The sequence below is a fragment of the Prinia subflava genome, chromosome 17 (genome assembly GCF_021018805.1).
Source record: "Prinia subflava isolate CZ2003 ecotype Zambia chromosome 17, Cam_Psub_1.2, whole genome shotgun sequence".
NCBI lineage: Eukaryota > Metazoa > Chordata > Aves > Passeriformes > Cisticolidae > Prinia > Prinia subflava.
The window spans coordinates 13,044,013-13,062,763 of record NC_086263.1 but is presented as its reverse complement, the minus strand read 5'-3'; the positions used below and the strand labels follow the sequence as shown (position 1 = coordinate 13,062,763).

The 18,751-nt window shown below is 55.7% G+C and overlaps 1 protein-coding gene across 1 annotated transcript; it reads left to right on the top strand.

Moving 5' to 3' along the window:
- Window positions 1–18,436, top strand: MMD2 (monocyte to macrophage differentiation associated 2). The gene is made up of 7 exons (XM_063414156.1): window positions 1–167; window positions 11,652–11,733; window positions 12,362–12,522; window positions 12,608–12,682; window positions 12,945–13,046; window positions 13,316–13,385; window positions 13,826–18,436. Exons 1-7 carry the CDS (start codon window positions 121–123, stop codon window positions 14,027–14,029), a joined length of 741 nt encoding a protein of 246 aa, XP_063270226.1. The 5' UTR covers window positions 1–120; the 3' UTR covers window positions 14,030–18,436.
- The last annotated feature ends 315 nt before the right edge of the window (window positions 18,437–18,751 follow it).

Here is an 18,751-nt window from a genome sequence, read left to right as displayed (position 1 = left end):
CCTTCTCCTCCTCGGCCGCCGGAGCTCGCCGAGTTGGTGCCGCTCCCCCTGGGCGCCACTTTCCCCCCGCCCCGGGGCTGAGCAGCCGCCGCCCCCCGGGACCCCCATGGCACCGCCGCGATGTTCGTGTCCCGGCTCCTGGATTTCCAGAAGACGCGCTACGCCAGGTAAATCCCTCCGTGCCGCGATCCCCGAGCCCCGGTGCTCGCGGAGCCCCCGGACAGCCCCAGCCCTTCCCTGGGATCGGCTCCGCTAGGATGGAGCCCGAAAGGATCTTCCAAAGCTGCTGAGTGCCTCAAAGCACAGGGCAAGTGCGGGCTGGGCTTTCGGCTACCTGCTTTTGTACATCCCTAAAGGATTCTCAGCATCCTTGGGAGCCTGCGCTGCCTTTCGCTGGGTCTAACTTCCCCGCTGCCGGGGGAGCAGGATCCTGCCTTCCCGAGGGAACAGACCCTAGCGCTGGCTCCGAACCCCCTTGGAGGGACCGGTGTGGTCCCGGGTGAAACCCCCTCGGGATGGCTCTCCCAGCCCGGACCCGCAGGCTCAACAGGGTTCCCATGGGATGCACAGGCTGTGGATCCTTCTCTGCCACCATGAAATCCCCAGGGAGGTTTTCCAGCACCAGCCGGGACGTGTTCTAAAAGCTCAGGTGTAGCAGGAAACCTCTCGGTGTTACCTGTGCGGGGGGGAAACCTGAGGATTGCTGAGCACAGGTCAGGGGGCACCTGGCCACAGGCGCTGCTGCGGGATCAGATGTGGCCTTTAGGAGGGAGCTGGCAGGTGACACGGGGACAGCGCCTGCCCTCTGCTCCCCGACTGGCACCCGGCACTGCACAGATGGGGACCAGGGGGTGCCCAGCTTTGCACCCAGGACAGGCTCTGCTCCCAGCTCCCTGGGACTCTGGTGGGGATGTTTTTCTGACTGCGTAGGGTCCCGCGGGCTGGCACAGCTCCTGAGGGCACTGAGCTGCGTGCTGCCACTTCCAGACTCCCAGCGGTCCTGTTAGGGGCAGATACCAGAGAAAAACTTGTGTGAGAAGAAGTGGTGATGGTGTTTCTTGCATGCTCCAGGCAGGAAGGTCCCTGAGGGGTGTTTGTCTGGGCTAGGTAGGGTCAGGAGACCATCCTCTGACCCCCTCCAGCCATTAGCTCCTTTTCTTCCAGGTGTCCCATGGGGAAAAACCATGCTTGCATCTCCAAAACCTACCTGAAATGTGGCCTTTTGCTCAAAGACCGTTTTCATGCTGTAGCTGCCTCCTGATAACCTTTGCGTGGGGGAGAGGCAGGGGGCACCCAGCAGATCTGCACAATGTGCCTGGTACAAAACCTTATGGAAATGGAGAATTCAAGACCTTTTTTCCCAGCCCTCCCTCAGCTGGCATGCAAAGGACAGAGCTGGGGGAAATGGAGCTGAGCAAAGCTCTGCACCCCCCAGAGCAGGAGGCAGACCACAGCTTCACCCCATGGCAGGGCTGCAGAGGCTCTTTGAGAACTGGGCAGCAGATCAGGGGCTGCTCCACTGACATCAGCCTCCCCCAGCAGAACCCATCTGCCAACCTGTTGCTCGATTTATCCTGAATTAACCTGCTCCAGCCTTGTGGTCCTTTCTGGAGAAAACTTGTTAAATGGGATGAGGCATTGTGGAGAGCCTTGCAGGGATTGTGCCCACATGTGGAGCATGGGAAGGGTCAGATCCATAGGGAATCCTCTCTGTGTGCCAGGGCTGCACGGGGAGCAGCAGGAGATGGGTGCTCCCTTGGCTTTCACCCCAAGAAAGTCACCAGCACGTGATGCTAACCCAGGGCTTCCTGTATCATGGCAAAGATCCTCTTAGCCCAGTGCTCAAAAATAACAGTGGGATAATCCCTGTCCCTCCCTGCACTCCATGAACACCAGCTCTGCTCTCCATGGAAATGCTCTGCTGGGGCATATCCCAAAAAAACCCCTAAAGCTGCTTCTTCCTTTGTGCCAAGGATGCTCTTTCAGCTGAGCTCTGAGGTGGGAATTGGGGTTAGGAGAAGCTGGGGGACTCATGGTGGCACGTGTCCTCCAAATCCTGTGTTCAGTTTTCACTACAGGAAAGGTGTTGGGGTGCTGGAGCAGGTCCAGGGAAGGATAATGGAGCACAAGTCTGATAAGGAGCAGCTGAGGGAGCTGTGGGGGGCTCAGCCTGGAGAAAAGGAGGCTTGGGGGGGACCTTCTCACTGACCACAACTCCCTGACAGGAGGGTGCAGCCAGGCGGGGGTCAGGCTCTGCTCCCAGGAACAAGGGACAGGATAAGACAAAATGGGCTCAAGCTGCACCAGGGCAAGTTTAGATTGGATATAAAGAAAGATTAAAAGAGGCTGCCTAGGGAAGTGGCTGAATCATCATCCCTGGAAGTTTTCAAAAACATGTGGATGGTGGAACCTGGGGATGTGGTTCAGGGGTGAACAGGGCAGTGCTGGGCTGATGGTCGGACTCCATCTTAGAGGTCTTGTCCAACCTTAACAATTCTGTGATTCCATCTTGCAACATCTTTTCAGACAACGTGGCCTTGCTTATGGTGTTCCTTGAAAAAAACAAAAAATATCAAAGTTTGCCTTGTGGTGGAAAAGCCTGGAACAGGCTTCATTTTTCACGTCATTTTATCTAATTTTGAGCTAGGACCAAGAAGGGAGGAACTTGGCCATTGATACACCCACCGAAAGGAATAAATAAAACACAGTGTGGTGATGAAAGACCTGTTGTGTGAGAACAAAGAGACGAAAAGCAGTGATCAATGTGGGAACGTTCTGTGAACTGCCAGGAGAAAACTCGGGGCTGGAAGGGCACTAGATTGTCTCCAAATCCCTCCTGGCTGGGCTTTGAAGGTGCAGATCTGGGGTGGAGGGGAAGGAAGCAAAGGGAGAGGCTGTGGTGCAAGGCAGTGCCATTTGAGCACCCGTGGTTATAAAGGGGAAACTCGGTGGTTTCTGCTCTGCTGTGGGGCTCAGGAGGCTCTTCCATCACTGACACCTGGGGAAATGGGGTTTCAAAGCAGAGTTCCTACAGGGTTTTCCCTGTCACTCACAGCCTGCACCCCGACAGGCAACATCCATCTCCTGCCCGACAGGCCGAGTTTAACCTCGACACCAGCACAGCACAAAGTGCGAGCAGATGTGATTCCTCCTGCTTTATCCAACCACCACGGGGTTATTCCTCCACTCCCCATCCACTCTTCCAGCTCACCAAAACGCTGCTGGGTCCCTCCCAGACCCACAGGTCAGAGCAAGCTGCATCTTTATCACTGGGCTCATTGGTCAGGTTACACTGACCTGGTAACCAAACCCTCCTTGCACCTCACCACCAGCTTTGACCCCATTTTGGCCCAGTTTTGACTCAAACATGGTCTGGTCCTTCCTGCCCACGTAGCTGCCATGGAACTGAGTATCTCCCTGTGGGGACACGGAATACTTCCCAGACTTTGGCCATCCAGAGCTGTAATTGGAAGGAAACATGATTAATCGGGGAGCTGCTGTATCCGGCCAGCTTCAGCATCTCTGGAGCAGCAGTGGAGAGGGCTTTGCTGGGAGCTGCAGGGCACTGAATCATCCTCACAAACTGATAGCAGCTCCTTTGATTTGTTCATGTGAAAGGCTCTAAATCTTACTGTGTTTGTTTGGCTTGCCCTGCACGGAGCAACACAGAGAGGAGCGGATGGGAAAATGCACATTGATGTCTCAGCCCAGGGGGTCTCTGCAGGTGCATGGTCCAGGCTTGTCCTCACATCCCTGTGCCTGCAATGCAGGCTTTGCCACCTCCTCACCAGCACGAGGGGATGGAGGTCTGAACCCTACCCTTGCTCAAACCCAAATCCTCTGAATTTGGGGAAAGATGGCTGGGAAGACCTTCCTTGTTTCTCCCTGCACCTGTAATTACTGAGCAAGGAGACACTCATCAGCTATTCCAGCATCTCTGGTCGAGACAGGAAGAGGAGAACCAGCAGGAATAGGAAATGTTGGGGTGCTCAAAATCCGGACACAAGGAAACCAAAGCCAGGCTGACAGCCTGGACAGAGCAACCACATTGGGAAGACCTGTTCCCCTTTGCTTTGCCATGAAAACATGAGCAGCCCTTGCCTGCTCCCACACACCCCAAGATGCTTTCCAAGAGCTCTGCTTCCCCCACAGCCCACGTGGGATGAAGCAGTGAGAAGGGAAATGCTTTCAGTGTTGATACCACAGCCTGAAGCTCCTGGAGAGGCAGGGGCTGCTCACCTTGTGAGCACCAGCCCCATCAAGATCTGCCAGTCCATCCCTAGCTGAGCAGACAGACCCCCCTGATGCAAAAGGCACTGCTCCAAGAGATGGGGAGGCCCCCAAAATGCCTGGAAAAACCAGGATTAGGTGATGTTACCAACCAATTCCATGCTGGTTGCTTTGTGGGGCCAGGTTGACTCAGATACCTTAAAATGGCACCAGTAGGAGTTACCTCATGTAGCTCAGGGTGCATAATTGGAGCCAGGTATTCAGGACAGGCTCAGGTGGAGACCACCACACTAAAGATGTGGGCAAACCAAGCCCCAAGCCTTGTGCTTTTGGGGGAAGGATGGTCTCTTGGCTGCCTGGGAAACACATGATCTTTCCCCTCCTTCAGCTGGTGTTGGATATCAGCCTGATGTGATTCTTTGGCACAGTTTGCTGTGTCCAGCTTCACAAGGCAGCAGCCAACACAGCCCATGGGAAATTCAAGCCACTGCCCAGCACGGCAGGTCAGTGACTGTGAGAAATGGGGCTCTGCCAGGGCTGGCCCCGGGCTCGCCTCCCCTCCTCCTCCCTTCCCACACCCCCAGCTCCACGGCGAGGCAAAGCCATGCCAACAAGTACAACTCCCAAAGAAAGGAAGGGAAAAGAGCACAACTTATTCCAGTCCTTCACTCCTGAGGAGTGCCAGGCTGCAGCTGCACGAGGAGTTCTGCTGAGTGCCCAGAGATGCTGATGCTCAGGGCTGGGTCTGAGAGAGGCAGAGGAGACGTGGCCAAACACACAGATCAGGTCTCTCCAGGTGTGACAAACTCAACATTTTCATGCAGTGGGAGTCCAGAGCCTGCTGGGCTCTCTGTGATAGCACTGCAACCTCTCATGATAACAGATACCACAGGTGTCATGTTCCTGTGGATGAGTCAGATACCACCACATTGAGCCAAGCACTGCTGACCTTCAGGAGAATTTGGAGTCAACTCTGTGCTCCTGTTCAAGTTTACAGCCCAGGCTTGCTGCTGCTGAGGAAAGGATTTTATGCAGAGATCATCAGGTCAGGGCGAGGAGTTTCCTCCTCCCTGTGCTGAGCAGCACTGGCTGGCACAGCAGCATTAAACACAGCCCTGCTCTCTGTTGTAAAAAATACTAATGGAAATCTTACTATCTGCATGCTTGGCTGCTGAAATACATGATTTTCCTTCTGTGCCTTTGCTGTCCAGAGGCATTTACTGAATAATTTACAGACATGATTTGTACTTGAGCAGCATCTAGGAATCCCAAATGAGAGCCTGGCTGTGCCTCCCAGGCCGTGCTGTGGGGACGTTTTATGAACCTAGGACGTGGTCACCTGCCCATGTATTTCACAGTCACAGCCAGGATTAGAGGCTGGGAAGGCTCCAGCCCTCAAACTATCCAAACCTTCTGCCAGCAGGCACAGGATCCAGTGGTCACACTCACTCCTGCCCACCTTGGGCTGTTGCAGTTAAGCAGGCAGAGCCAGCTCAGGATTTATCCCACTAACTCCTTCCTCAATGCAAGGCAGCAAGGAACCTGCCCAATGACTTTCCAAACAAGAAATTAATGAATAATAGAGGATTTGCAGCTCTGGAAACAGTCCTTCCAACATTCACGGAGCACCTGGGACATCAGAGTCATTTTGTGACTAATCAGCTGTTGCTGGATGTCTCATGAGTACCAAATGAAACAAGAACTCCCAGCTCAAAAAGTAATTTGGGAAACACTCACCAGTCCCATCTGTTGTGAATAAACAAACAGCTCTGCCGTGGTTGCAGGGTCATGAATTGCCTTGGAAGAGTTAGAGATGCCATCTACATGGAAAGCTGGGGAGAAAAAGAAATATCCCTGCCCACAGGATGGGAATATGGGCAGTTAGCACCCTGTTGGGAATTGCTGCTGAGTTTCCACCACCAACCAAGCCCTGCTGGGTGTCTATGGGCTCCTGTGGGTGCAGAAGTGGTCAATGCCTGCATCCAGCCTGGCTTGGAGCCTCCCGTGCTTGTCCCTGCTAGGACGAGGAGAAAGACAGGAGCTGTGTTTGCCCTTGGTACGTTCAGGGGAAGAGCAGCACATTCCCTCCTGCACCCTCTGAGGCAGCAGGATGTGTCAGGGTGTTGCCTCCTCTGTCCCCTCTCAGGGGACATCTGTGCCCGTGGCTCAGAGCCAGGTACAACATGGGGCTGGCTGAGCACACTCCCCCTGTCTGGGAGCATCTCGAAGGCAGCAGAGCACTTGTTCATCATTTCTCAGGCCATGCAGGTTGTGTAGAGCCAGGGGATGGGCCACAGCCAGCCCAGGGTGCTCATACACTCCAGAGTGCTGGGAATGAGCAGAACTGGGATGGGGGAATGAGGTGATGGATGACAATCCAATCTGCTGCCCGCTTTGTGGAAACAAGGCTTGCACCAGGGGAATCTGGGTGGGCTACTCCAGAAATCTGGTGATCCACTGATTTACCCATGAGAAAAGCAGCAAAATGCTGGCTTAGATAAAAAGCCTTCCATTTCCTGCTCCCTACCCAAGCTGCCAGCTCCCTGTGCTAGGCAGCATGACTAAAGAAAACACTGAATTCTCCTGCTCCATCAGCCCTCCTGCCCCTCTCCCACGGGATGGGCTGGAGTCCCATGAGGGGGCCATGGACAGTCCCACCCCATCTCCTCTGGCCCCAGGAGCTGACCCCCAAGCTTTCAGCAGGCACAGCTCAGCTTTGCAAGGCAGGAGAGCCATATGTGTGCGTGGGAGCGTGCAGGAACTGAGGAACGGGCAGGGAGGGGAGGCTGCAGCTCCCAGCAGGTGCCACGCACACGCCCGTGGGTGGCTCTGCAGATGGCACTGCCCAGCAGTGTCAGCCTTGGCGTTGCTGCTTCCCAGTGGCAAATGTTCCCATGCCAATGGGTAGGAAGGAAAAGCAGGATTTCACCAGTGCCCCTGGGCTGGATAAAGGCAGGAAAGCCTGGGGGATCTCCTGGGCTCACGGTGGGTATTTCCTCGTGGCCCTGCATCTCCTGGGCCCTGTGACTGTGGGCTGTACACAAACAGCCACCAGGCTCCACGCCAGCACACACAACTCCCCAGGACTGAGCTAATTACAAACCACAGAGGAGCTCAAGGGATTGAAGCCTCTTACCAGGGATGCAGCTGGAGCTCTACCAGGTTCCAGATCAGAGGCAGAGCACTCGCCAAGCCCCAGCTTATGGGGATGCCACCACAGCAGCTCCCACGTGAGCACAGGCCCCAGGACCAAGCCCTGACATCTGTGCTGGGTGTGCAGCCTCGGGGCTACCAGAGCAAACCCAGGCCATGCACTGAGGAGTCAGAGGCCAGTCTGCCCTGCAGGGACACATCTGCTCCATCACTGACACCTCAGGCATCACAACACTTGTTCTACCAAGGGACAGCCCCAGCAGGACTTATCACCACTGCTGATCAACATCCACCAAATCCTTCCTCAAGCCTTCCTCTCTGACCACCACCTGGATCTTCCTCTGTTACTTTAAAAGCAGCTTTGACACCCAGTCACAAGAGGAAGGAGAAATCATCTCCCTTTGCAGCCAGATCCCAAGAACTGCCCAGCAGGGAGCACAGCTTGGAAAAGCTCCTTGGACAGGAGGGGGAATGCACAGCAAATCCATCTCCACAGGCTTTAGGCCAACTCCTGAGCAAGCCCAGCCCTTTTATAAGCCATTTGCAGGTGGAACCTGGAGAGGTGAGCTGCTCTGGGGAGATTTGTATCACCTGGGATAACCTTGGACTTGCTGACTGCTCCGTTGTCCCGGTGGCACCCAGCCCGCAGTGCACAGACACACAGACACATGCACAGCCTGATTTATGGCAGGGCTGCAGAGGGCAGGTGTTGCAGCAGCTCTTTCCAGGGGCAGAAGCCCAGCTCAACCTCCCCTTCCACATCCCAGGGGTGATTTTACACCCTCCTCACACTATCCACCCACTGGCTTGCCTAAAGAATGTCAAAATTATTGTGCTCACTTGGAGAGAGGGGAAAGGGGAGTGAGAGGGACATGACGAGATGTGGCAAAGGCCAACCAGGGAGCTGTGTCAAAGGCAGGGCTAAATCCCCTCTGTCCCAAATTGCCTGACTTGGGTCTCTTTCGGGGCCGTTCCCCTCACGGGTGCAGGGCACAGCTTTCCTGCAAGTGTTCCATGTCTCTGCTTGTGTGAGAGTGTGGAGACCGTGGAGTGACTGATTCAGGTTCTCTTGGTGCCCTTGGGAGAGCTCAGATGGTCCCACTGAGGAATAATGTAACTATATCCCTTTCTTACCTTCTTCCCACTCCGGCAAAGCAAGAGCCAGGCAGATCTGCAGGATTTTTGAGGTTGGGATTTTGTTCTTGGATAAAAGTCTTTTAAAAATTCAGTAAAACCCCCTAAAGCTATATTAAAAAACAAAACAAAAAAACAACCCAACAGAGTGGGGGAAAGAGCAGGAGAAAGGAGCAGGCCTGGGAAGGCAGCTCTGCACTTTGCCCCGGCGCCCAGGGACAAGAGGCTCTTTGTTTCCCTGGCCAGAGCCTGCTGTACTGGCCCTTTTCAGGCTCTCTCCCTGGGAAAGGGGCCAGGGGAAAGCAGGCACAAGCAGGGCAGGCAAAAACCCCGGGGCTGCTGTGAATAACCCCTGGTCAGACCCTCAGCAGCCCCCTCCTTTTCATACAGCCAGTTGTAGGGAGTCTGCCAGGGACAGCACAGGGAGGAGAAGGTGCCCGGGAACCCTTTGGCTCCCTGCTTCCCACACACCATCCCTGGAAATGAAAGTGCCTTTGAATTTCTCTGTGTCTTTAGGGTTTTGCCATCCTGAAGCACCTGCTGAGCTGCACTGGGGCAGCCAGAGGTGTGTGATCACCTGCTCGGGGTTTGCTGTACCCAAAAATCACGAGTGCTCTTTCCAAGTACATCCGTCTGTCTGTGCAGGCTGGAGCTGTGGTTTGTGGTTCTGCACACTGCCTGCAGGCTGGGAATGCTGCAGGGCTCCCCTGCCCGGCCCTACACCCGTGCCAGTGTGCACAGGGATGACACAAGCTGGTCCATAAATCCCAGGAGTGTAGGGGAGGAAAGGGCCTCTGCACCCCTGGGAAATAAGGTGCAGCCAGGGACTTACCCTGCCTTGCCAGGAGATGTGCAAACACCAGCTGCTCCTGTTCCTACAGAGCACAGAGGACCACAGAAATGTGCCAAATCAGCCCCAAAACAAAATGCAGGTCCTAAAAGTGGGGCTCAGGCTGGCCCAGCACTGTGCAGCCAGGTCCCACATCTGTGATGCTCCATTTCCCACCAGCCACAGGATGATGCTTACTAGAAAGCAGGGCAGGAAAATAACAGCAATCTCTCCTGGTCAAAGAAAAACTTCCTCCTCAAGGCTGTTATCCCCCTGGGAAAAGCAGGAATTTGTGATGTCCCACACCAGCACAGCTCTGGGCTTCAGGAAATAAATGCTCTTCAACCTTGTCACCTGGGCATGGCTTGGGTGGTGGTTCCCAGCTTCTCTACCCCTGTACCAGAGCTAGGCAGGATATCTGCACCCCAGGGACACCTTCCCAAAGGGGCTGGGTGCCCCCAGCCCTGGGGAGGGGGCTGTGGAACTGGTCCCGTGTTGCTGCTCTGAACAGCCCCAGCCAAAGCAGAGGAGAGATGGAGCAGGCTTTGTTAAAATCAATAAATCCAAGGAAAAGGCCTTGAACGTGTTTCCTCAGCAACTGTGACGTCACGTGGACGTCTGGCCTCCCCTTCTTCCCCCCCTCCTTCTTATTATTAAAAGGGAAAATAAAGGGAAGCAGACAGTGAAGGGGAGCTGGGGACAGTCTCCTGGCAACGCTGGGGACAGTAACATCCTCCTGCCAGGGGGACACGGCTCCAGCACAGGCAGCCCTGCCAGACCTTGTGGCTGGAGTGGCAGGATGGGGAGGGCATCCCTGGTGTCCCTGGGGTGGGGGTGACAGTGCTGTCCCTGGGGGTGCCCGGCTTCTTCCCAGCCCTGCTGAGCCCCCATTTACCCCGTGTGATTCCTTGGCAGAGCAGTGGGAGCTTGGCCCCTGCATTCCCCCTCTTAATTCCAGACATTTTTTGGTGGTGAGGACCATGAATCTCTTCCCACGGTGCCAGGGTCTGGCAGGAGGCATGGCAGGGCAGGGCTGGGGACAGGGCCCCTCTGTGGGTTGTCACTGTCACCTGCTGGGGTGCCCCTCACCCCGCTGTGGCCACACAATTCCCCCCACACCAAATCCTCGTCATTCGAGCCATTTAATCCAGCCTGGCTCAGTTTTAACAGGCAGCAGCCAGTGGCTCAGGCAGTGGGGCCAAGCAGGCTCCAAGGGGTGGCAGAGGAATCCACACAGGGTGGGTGGCTTGGGGACAGGGAGAGGGGACTTTCCCTGCCTTTCCAAGCATCCCAGACTGAGGCATCAGCCTGTGCCCAGCAGCAAGGTCTTGCCAGCCCCTGAGCCCCTTTGCTGGGCACAACTGAGCTGTGAAAGGCTGCAGATGGTGCTGGAGCTGGGGGCAGACAGGCTCACGGAGCGATTAGCCCGGGTCCTGCCGAGCAGCCCCGCCGGCGCCCTGACCGTCCTGACCCGAGCTACGGCAGGAAAATCTTTAAAAGCCCAAATTCTCAGGAGAGGGAAGGGACCCTCTCCATCTCCCTGTTTGTCATTCCCTTTGCTAAAGCTCCACCGCTGTCTCCTGCCAGAGGAGGGTGGTGGAGGAGGCTCTGCTCGGCCCTGTTATCCCGTGTGCACATTTAATTTGTTGTTACATACCCAGCAGTGGAGTGACACTCTTTTTTATAGCTGTGTGTTGGTCCAGCAGGGGAAATCGATACATTCCTGCGAATTCCAAGAGCAAGCTGATGCCTCCTAAGATTAAGAGAAACAGAAATAAAGATGCAGGTTTCCAAGGGAGGGCAGTAGGCTCTCCCCCACAGCAACCTGTGTTGGGATCTGCAGCCCTGGGGGTAGATGCAGGTGATACCCAGAAACCAAAGGCATTGCAGGGACACCTTTTTTGGAGCTGGGGATGCTGCTGTGACACGAAGGTGTCACCACTGGATAGGTTGGGGTTCCACAGGTCTGCCCACTACCCAGTGTTCCCTCTTTGTTGCTGGGGCTCTTCCCATCTCTGCCCACAGCAAGTGGCAGAGCTGGCTCCTGCCTCCTGCTCTCCAAGCAGCAGCAGTTCCCAGGAGCTGCTGCAGCCTGAGCCATGGCTGAGCAAGGCCTGGGGACCTGGCTCTTGGGGACAGCCAGATGGACACGCTGTGCTCTGGTGTCACTCCTGCAGGGCAGCTGGAGCAAAGCTGGGCCATGGCAGGGCTGCAGGCTGGGGGTGGCCCTGTGCAGAGCCCTCCAGAAGGGTTTTGCTCCATCCCTGTCCCCTGAGCGTGTTTCTCTCCCTCCTTCTCGTTGCAGGTTCATGAATCACCGTGTCCCGTCCAACTGCAGGTACCAGCCCACGGAATACGAGCACGCGGCCAACTGTGCCACCCACGCTGTGAGTCCCTGTCCCTGGGGGGGAGGATGGGGCTCATCTCTCTGAGGATCCGCTGAGGAACCCCAAGAGACACCTAAAAACATCTGCAGTGGTCACTGAGAGTCTGAGGGCTGTGATGAGGCAGAGGTGCCCCGTGTGCTCCTGGGGATTGGGATGTTCTCCCTCCTCCTGCCCTGGGAAATTGATGTGCATCTCTCACCCACTATAGCCCCATGTCCCTGGGGAAGCTGGCTGTGGGCTTGGTGGGGCAGGAGTATTTTCAAATCTCCCTGAAAATGGATTGTTTCACAGCAAGAATGGTGTCAGGTGTCCATGGGACTGCCTGTGTAGCAGTGGGAGGGACCTCTCTCCCCATCAGGGTTTCTTTTGGGAGCTGACAGTTCCCATTCTGAGCCCTTGGAGATGACTCAGAGACAGCCATCCTCCTTGTGCCTTCCTCCTCCTCCTCCCTACCTTCTGGACAAACTATTTTGGAGCTGCACCATGCAGGGAGAGACCCTGCCTGCCCCTTACAGGTGGTAGCTTTGACCAGAAGCTAAAGAAACACCAAAAAAGAAAAGTGGAGGCTCTGTTGTAGCTGCTCAATGGAAATGCAGAGATCCAACAGAGAGTTTGCTTCCCCTTCCAGTTCTGGATCCTGCCCAGCATCCTCGGCAGCTCCATCCTCTACATCCTCTCCGATGACCAGTGGGAAACCATCTCCGCCTGGATCTATGGCTTTGGCTTGTCCAGCCTCTTCATTGTCTCCACCATCTTCCACACCATCTCCTGGAAGAAGAGGCACCTCAGGTATCACCCCTGATGGCTCAGGGTGTGGGAAGGGGCGGAGGGTCCCGGTGCCCGCAGTGCTGTGACCCATCTGTCCGTCCTGCAGGACTGTGGAGCACTGCCTGCACATGTTTGACAGGATGGTGATCTACTTCTTCATCGCCGCCTCCTACGCTCCCTGGTGAGTTGCTGGTGCCTGGGAGCCTTCACCTGGCCCCACTGAAGGGGAAAAAATCATCCTGGTTCCAGTAGAGTTTCCCTCTCTGGTTTTGGTTCTTCATACCTTACCCCTTTCCACAAAACCTTCACATCCTATGGATTTCAACCTCTAGAAGTGGAAGTTACAAGCTGGGGAGAGCCTTTGGTGGGGCAGCCACGGGGGTGAGCCCAGTCCAGGGTGGTGCTGCCCTACACCCTCCTCACCACAGCCCTGGGTCTTGCAGGTTGAACCTGAGGGAGTTGGGTCCCTGGGCCTCCCACATGCGCTGGATCATCTGGATCATGGCATCCATCGGGACTGTCTATGTTTTCTTCTTCCATGAGCGGTGAGTGCCCGTCGGGTGTGCAGGGCCCGGGACACGGAGCAGGGACGTGCTGCCATGAGTGACTTCCTCCACGTGGTGGCACCAAATAAAAAGCCAAAAGCCAAAGATGCCACCCCGAAGTCCCAAGCGCCGGGTCCCAGTCCAGACATGAGGACACAGGACTGGCTGTGACGGCATTGTCACCCCTTTCCCTGTAGCTGTGGAAATTACAAGAGTAAAACTCAACCTCCCTCTGTCCCTGCTCCGAGCTGTCTCTCTGTCTGTCGCAGATACAAGCTGGTGGAGCTGGTGTGCTACGTTATCATGGGCTTCTTCCCTGCCTTGGTCATCCTCTCCATGGTAAGCACTTGGGCTCAGCGTGAGGGACAAATCCCAGGAAGGATTTGAAAACCTGGAATAGTTTGGGTGGGTTGGTGCAGTGTCCAGGCTGTGTGCAGGGTAAAGCCATCCCTGATACCGTGTGGCTCACCTTGGTTTTGCAGGTGCTTTGTGTGCCCAGCAGGCACCACGTGCATCTCTCCCAGATCTCCTGCCTGTGCTCCGTTGTTTGGAAATTGTAGGATCACAGAATCATAGAATAGTCTGGCTTGGAAGAGACCTTAAAATCACCTAGTTCCATTTCTCCTGAGACTGCTGGGTCCCTGCTGTCTTGCTGGAGAGGAGGGGGGAGCAGAAGGCAGAGAAATCCCGAGCTGCAGCTGGCCAACCCTTCTGGTCTCATGGGGTGGTGGGGAGAGGGCAGACACCCCTTGGCCTCACCGAGCCTTTCCTGCTCCCAGCCCAACAGGGACGGCCTCCTGGAGCTGGTGGCCGGCGGCTTCTTCTACTGCCTGGGCATGGTGTTCTTCAAGAGCGACGGGCGCATCCCCTTCGCCCACGCCATCTGGCACCTCTTCGTGGCCATGGGGGCTGCCACACACTACTATGCCATCTGGAGGTACCTCTACCGGCCCGGAGCGCTGGACACCAAAACCTCCCGGTAGAAAAGCCTTAAAGACATTGTTTGTGTCACCTGGCACGTGGGGACACAGAGGGCAGCGGGGACACAGCCTGCGCCGTGGGCTCGCCCCAAACCACCCCCTCGCCCCCTGGGCAGCAGCTGTTGGTGCCCTTCCCACACAGACAGGAGAGCCTGGAAGTGGATTTGAAATATTTTTTGTTTTTAACTTTGGGAAGTGTTTATTTTTTTTTAGGCAAAGGTTTCAGAACATAGTGACTGACTGGGCTGTGGGTGATGGGGGAGTGACCACTTGCTGGGAGCTCCGCTCACTCACCTGGTCTCGAGCATCCCACGGGACTGGGAACCCACATGCCCCTGGCTATGACACCCTGGTTTTGTCTACTGGAGTCTTTAGCATGTGCCACTGAGGGGACTGGGGGAGTCAGGATGAGGGGAGAAACCCAGTGGTGGGGAGGGATGTGGTGACACTCCTGTGCCACCTGGACTGGCTCCTAAATAGTCCTAAGTCCTGTCAGCATTAACAGCTCCATGCCAAGTCCTTGAGGGGATGGTCCATACTCAACAAGCCTTACAAGAGATCGAAACTTGAATCTCTTCCAGGGCATCCCAGTCCCTGAGCACTGGGAAACCCTTTCTCTAAGCCAATATTAAGTGCACAACTCAGTACATCCCCAGGATCCCCTATGGACATTTTCTCCCTGGAGTGCTTTTGGTTTTCCTCTCCAGCCTCGGTGCCAGTGGCAGCCTGAAGCACAGCCCTGCTCCCAGGCCCTGCTGCACGTGTGCCTTCAGCAGGGAGCAGAGCTGGGATCCAGCTCCTGGCATCTCCCTGACTGGGGTCAGCCCATCCACTTCAGGGGATTCCCTTCCTCCTCGAGGGAGGGAAGTGAACCTCCTCGGACTGGGATCACGAGGCTAGCTGCCTTCTCTGCTCCCATTTTGCTGATGAACCTGTTGCTCACCAGATTTAATTCCACTTTTGGAAAGATTTCTGGCATTTCCAGGATTGCTGCAGGGCAGGAATGCATCCACACAAAGCCTGGATGTGAGCTGTGATGGAGAGACCCCAGTGATGCTCAGTCTTTAAACTGAGCATGGCCACACAGTGCTAACACATGGAACACCCACCCAGCTGCTGGGAGAATGGGGAAACCACACCCGACCCTGCTCCCCGAACACCCTGGCAGAGCTGCTGGAGCCAGGAGGGTGTGGTGTGTGCTGGGCTGTGCCTTCACCTTCCCCAGCAGCCCCCAAAAGAATCAATTGCCCATCACCTCTTTTTGGCCTTTGGTAATCACAGCTGCAGCGTCTAGCACGATGTGGCAAGTGAAGGAGATTTATGGCCACCATCCCACACCTCCTGTTTCTCCAGCAGCATTCCAGGGAGCTGAGCAGAGCTTAGGGCCCCCCAGCCTGTGGCACCCTGGGACTGGCTCTCCAGGGCTGTGCTATTTTGCAGCAAATTACCAAAGAGGAAGCATCTGGATACTCACCCCTGTGGAGGCTCTGGTTGCCAGGCTTGCAAAAATATCCAGTGGGTTTTCACTTCCATGGGCAGAAGGTTCCTGTAAAAGGCTCTGGGAGCTGCACCCAGCACCCCAGCCTGGCATGGGGCACCCCAAAGCAGCCTTTGGGCTGGGACTGCCCTTGGGGTGGTGGGTGGTGTTAGGGATGGGGATGAACGAGCTGGTGGGAGCCCAGACTCTGCTGCTGCCTCTGCCCAGCCCTGGCCCTGTCACCTGCTGCAGATGGAGGGGTGCAGAAGGATGAGCTGTGAGTCACCAGCAGTTGATGGAGCATGCCTGGGGTTGGAATAGCAGGATACAGAGGTCCCAGAGCAGGAGATGCCATACTTTCTGTCTGGCAAGTCATTACCCTCCTCTGTGCCTCTGTTTCCCCATCTGTAAAATGGGGGAGAAGACCCTGACCTACCTCACAGGGTTTGTGTGAGGACCCTGTGAAGCACTTGGAGGGCAGCCAGAGCTTCACAAAGACCTGCTTCAGATTTCACTGAGTCTGGGGGAGCAGGCTCCCAGAGCCACTGTGGGGCACGGTGACAACTTCAGCTTCGTGTGTGTGCCTGGCTCTCCTCCCCCTCTGTCACCGAATCCCACAGGGAGCCACTCTGGGGCCAGCCCATGCAAACAGCAGTCCCAGCCACAGGCAGATGTCCCCTGGCAGGGGCTGAGGATGCCCAGGGACACCACCGTGTTTTGCCCAAGGGATTTATCTCAGAAACTGTTTTGCCATTGAGGTCTTTTGGCCCTGACTCAGTCCCAAGGGCTCCTGAGGCACAGGGAGGTGCCAGAAGGATCTTTCTGAGGTTGCTTCATCTCTGTCTCCTGCTGAAAATCCAGCGCAGGACAGATGCCCAGGCAGGAATGGATGGCTGAGCTCTGTTGGGGACATCACCACCCTGCCTTCAGGCCGGATTTGCAGAGTGGGCTTCTCTGTAATTGAGAGGCTCCCCCTCTTCTCTTGCTCCTAAATCCTCCCCTTGCAAAGCATGGGGGACACAGAGCAAGTTATCGGATTGTCCTCCTATTTTATACTAATTTTAAATGACTCGTAACATTCAGGATGTTTGTGGAGGAGGGCTCGAGGGATCTTTTTAGCATCTCATGTTTTTCACCATCCATCCTTGTTCAATCAGTATTTTATATTTAACACAGTATTGGGTCAAATACAAACAAATGTAAGGAAGATAACGCTAGTGGATATTGTTTCCTGTGGAGTAGGATCGAAATAAAAACTCAAGATACCTCACTCTTGCCTGCTTGTTAAATCCAAATTAGTTCCCCTGCAGCATCTGGAAATAAACTCATTTTCTGTCTGACTCATCCCACATGGCTTTGCTCCCTGGTGAGGAGAGGAGTCACTCAGCCAACTGCAGGGTGCTGGGATGCTGAGCACTGACTCACCTTGGTGCAGGGATGCCATTGCCACTGCTGAACAAACAAACAAACAATCAAACAAACAAGCAATCAAACAAATCAGTGAGTTTGCTGACAGTGCCCCTGTGCCCAGAGATTCTGGCTGAAAGCCTCAGCAACCTCTCACCACAGCAGCTCCAGCACAGAGCCCTCCGTTCCTGCTGCAGCCCTGTTTCCTCTCCGCTGTGGCTGAGTCAGAAGCTGAGGTGTGGAGCCCCAGGCTGGCACTGCAGGGGGATGGAAGATGCCAGAGCCACGGAGGAGGAGAAAATCTGTGCCAGACTGGGCAGAGGGCAAGCACAGCTCCCTGCTGACCCCACAGGGGAAACCCACCATCACCCAGCAGCTCCCACCCGCCTCTCCCGAGGGCACTGGCTCCTCTTGGAGGGGGAGAATTTCTCCCACGCTGGAGCTGCCTGCCCTGGCCTCTGCACATCCATTGTGTGCCCTCTCTGCCATAATTACACAGGGCTGAATTCCCCCCAGGCTGCCATGCTCAGCGCCTTTCCCAGAAAGCCAGGGAGGGTTCCCCGTTTCCAGGGGCAGCTGAACTCACCCCGAAACCTGACCCACAACTTCCACCTCGCCCATCTTTGCTTTGCTGCTGGCAACTGGGCTGGACTGGGAGGCCTCCTGACTCTGCTTTGCTGCTGTCATTCCCAGAGGGTGTCTGGGTGGCAGAACTGCTTTCCCACCCAGAGCACCCCTGGACAGGGAAACACTCCTTTTTGGAAGGGAGACATTTTCACCAAGGGAAGCAGGGCATCAGTGTCCATCTCAACTTAAAAACCTGCCCAGTGCAGTAATGATCCATCCCTTACTCCTTCCAGGCACCAGCCTGTGTGCACCCTCAGCAGTGTCCAGGTCAGCTCTGGAGCTGGTTTGATAAAACCTGTTTGGCCAAAGGCAGCCTGTGCAGCCGAGGTGCTGCTGCCTCCAGAGCCCTGCCTGGCTCGCTCCTGGCATTTTCACAGAATCCTAGAAAGACTTGGGTTGGAAGGAATCTTAAAGTTCATCTTGTTCCAGCCCTTGCCATGGGCAAGGACACCTTCCTCTAGACCTGATCAAAGTCACCTCCAACACGGCCTGGAATAGTTCCAGGGATGGGGCAGCCACAGCTTCTCCAGGCAATGTGTTCCAGGACCTCCCCACCCTCACAGGCAAGAATTTATACTCAATATTCCATCTAACCCTGCCCTCTGTCCTGTCACTCCATGCCCAAAGTCCCTCTCTATCTTTCTTGGAGCCCCTTTAGGCACTAGAAGAGGCTCTAAGCTCTCCCTTGAGCCTTGTCTCCTACAGAGCCTGGCTCCACAGGAAAGGTGCTCCAGCCCTGGGAGCACCTTTGTGGCCTCACTCCAACGGCTCCAAATCTTCCTGTGCTGAAGACCCCAGTGCTGTGTGCAGCACCCCAGGTGGGGTCTCAGAGAGTGGGGAGAGGGGGCAGAACCCCCATCCCACACCCTAACCCCTCCTCAGTGATGACTCTTCCCTCATCTGACCCTTTCCCAGTATAGACCCTTCCTCATCTGACTCTTTCCCAGTACAGACCCTTCCCCATCCCGACCCATCCCCAATCCCGATTTTTCCCCAATCCCGGCCCTTCCCCAATCCCGGCCCTTCCCCAATCCCGATCCTTCCCCAATCCCGACACTTTCCCCAATCCCGATCCTTCCCCAATCCCGATCCTTCCCCAATCCCGATCCTTCCCCAATCCCGACACTTTCCCCAATCCCGATCCTTCCCCAATCCCGATCCTTTCCCCAATCCTGACCTTTCCCCAGTCTCGACCTTCCCCAATCCCGACCCTT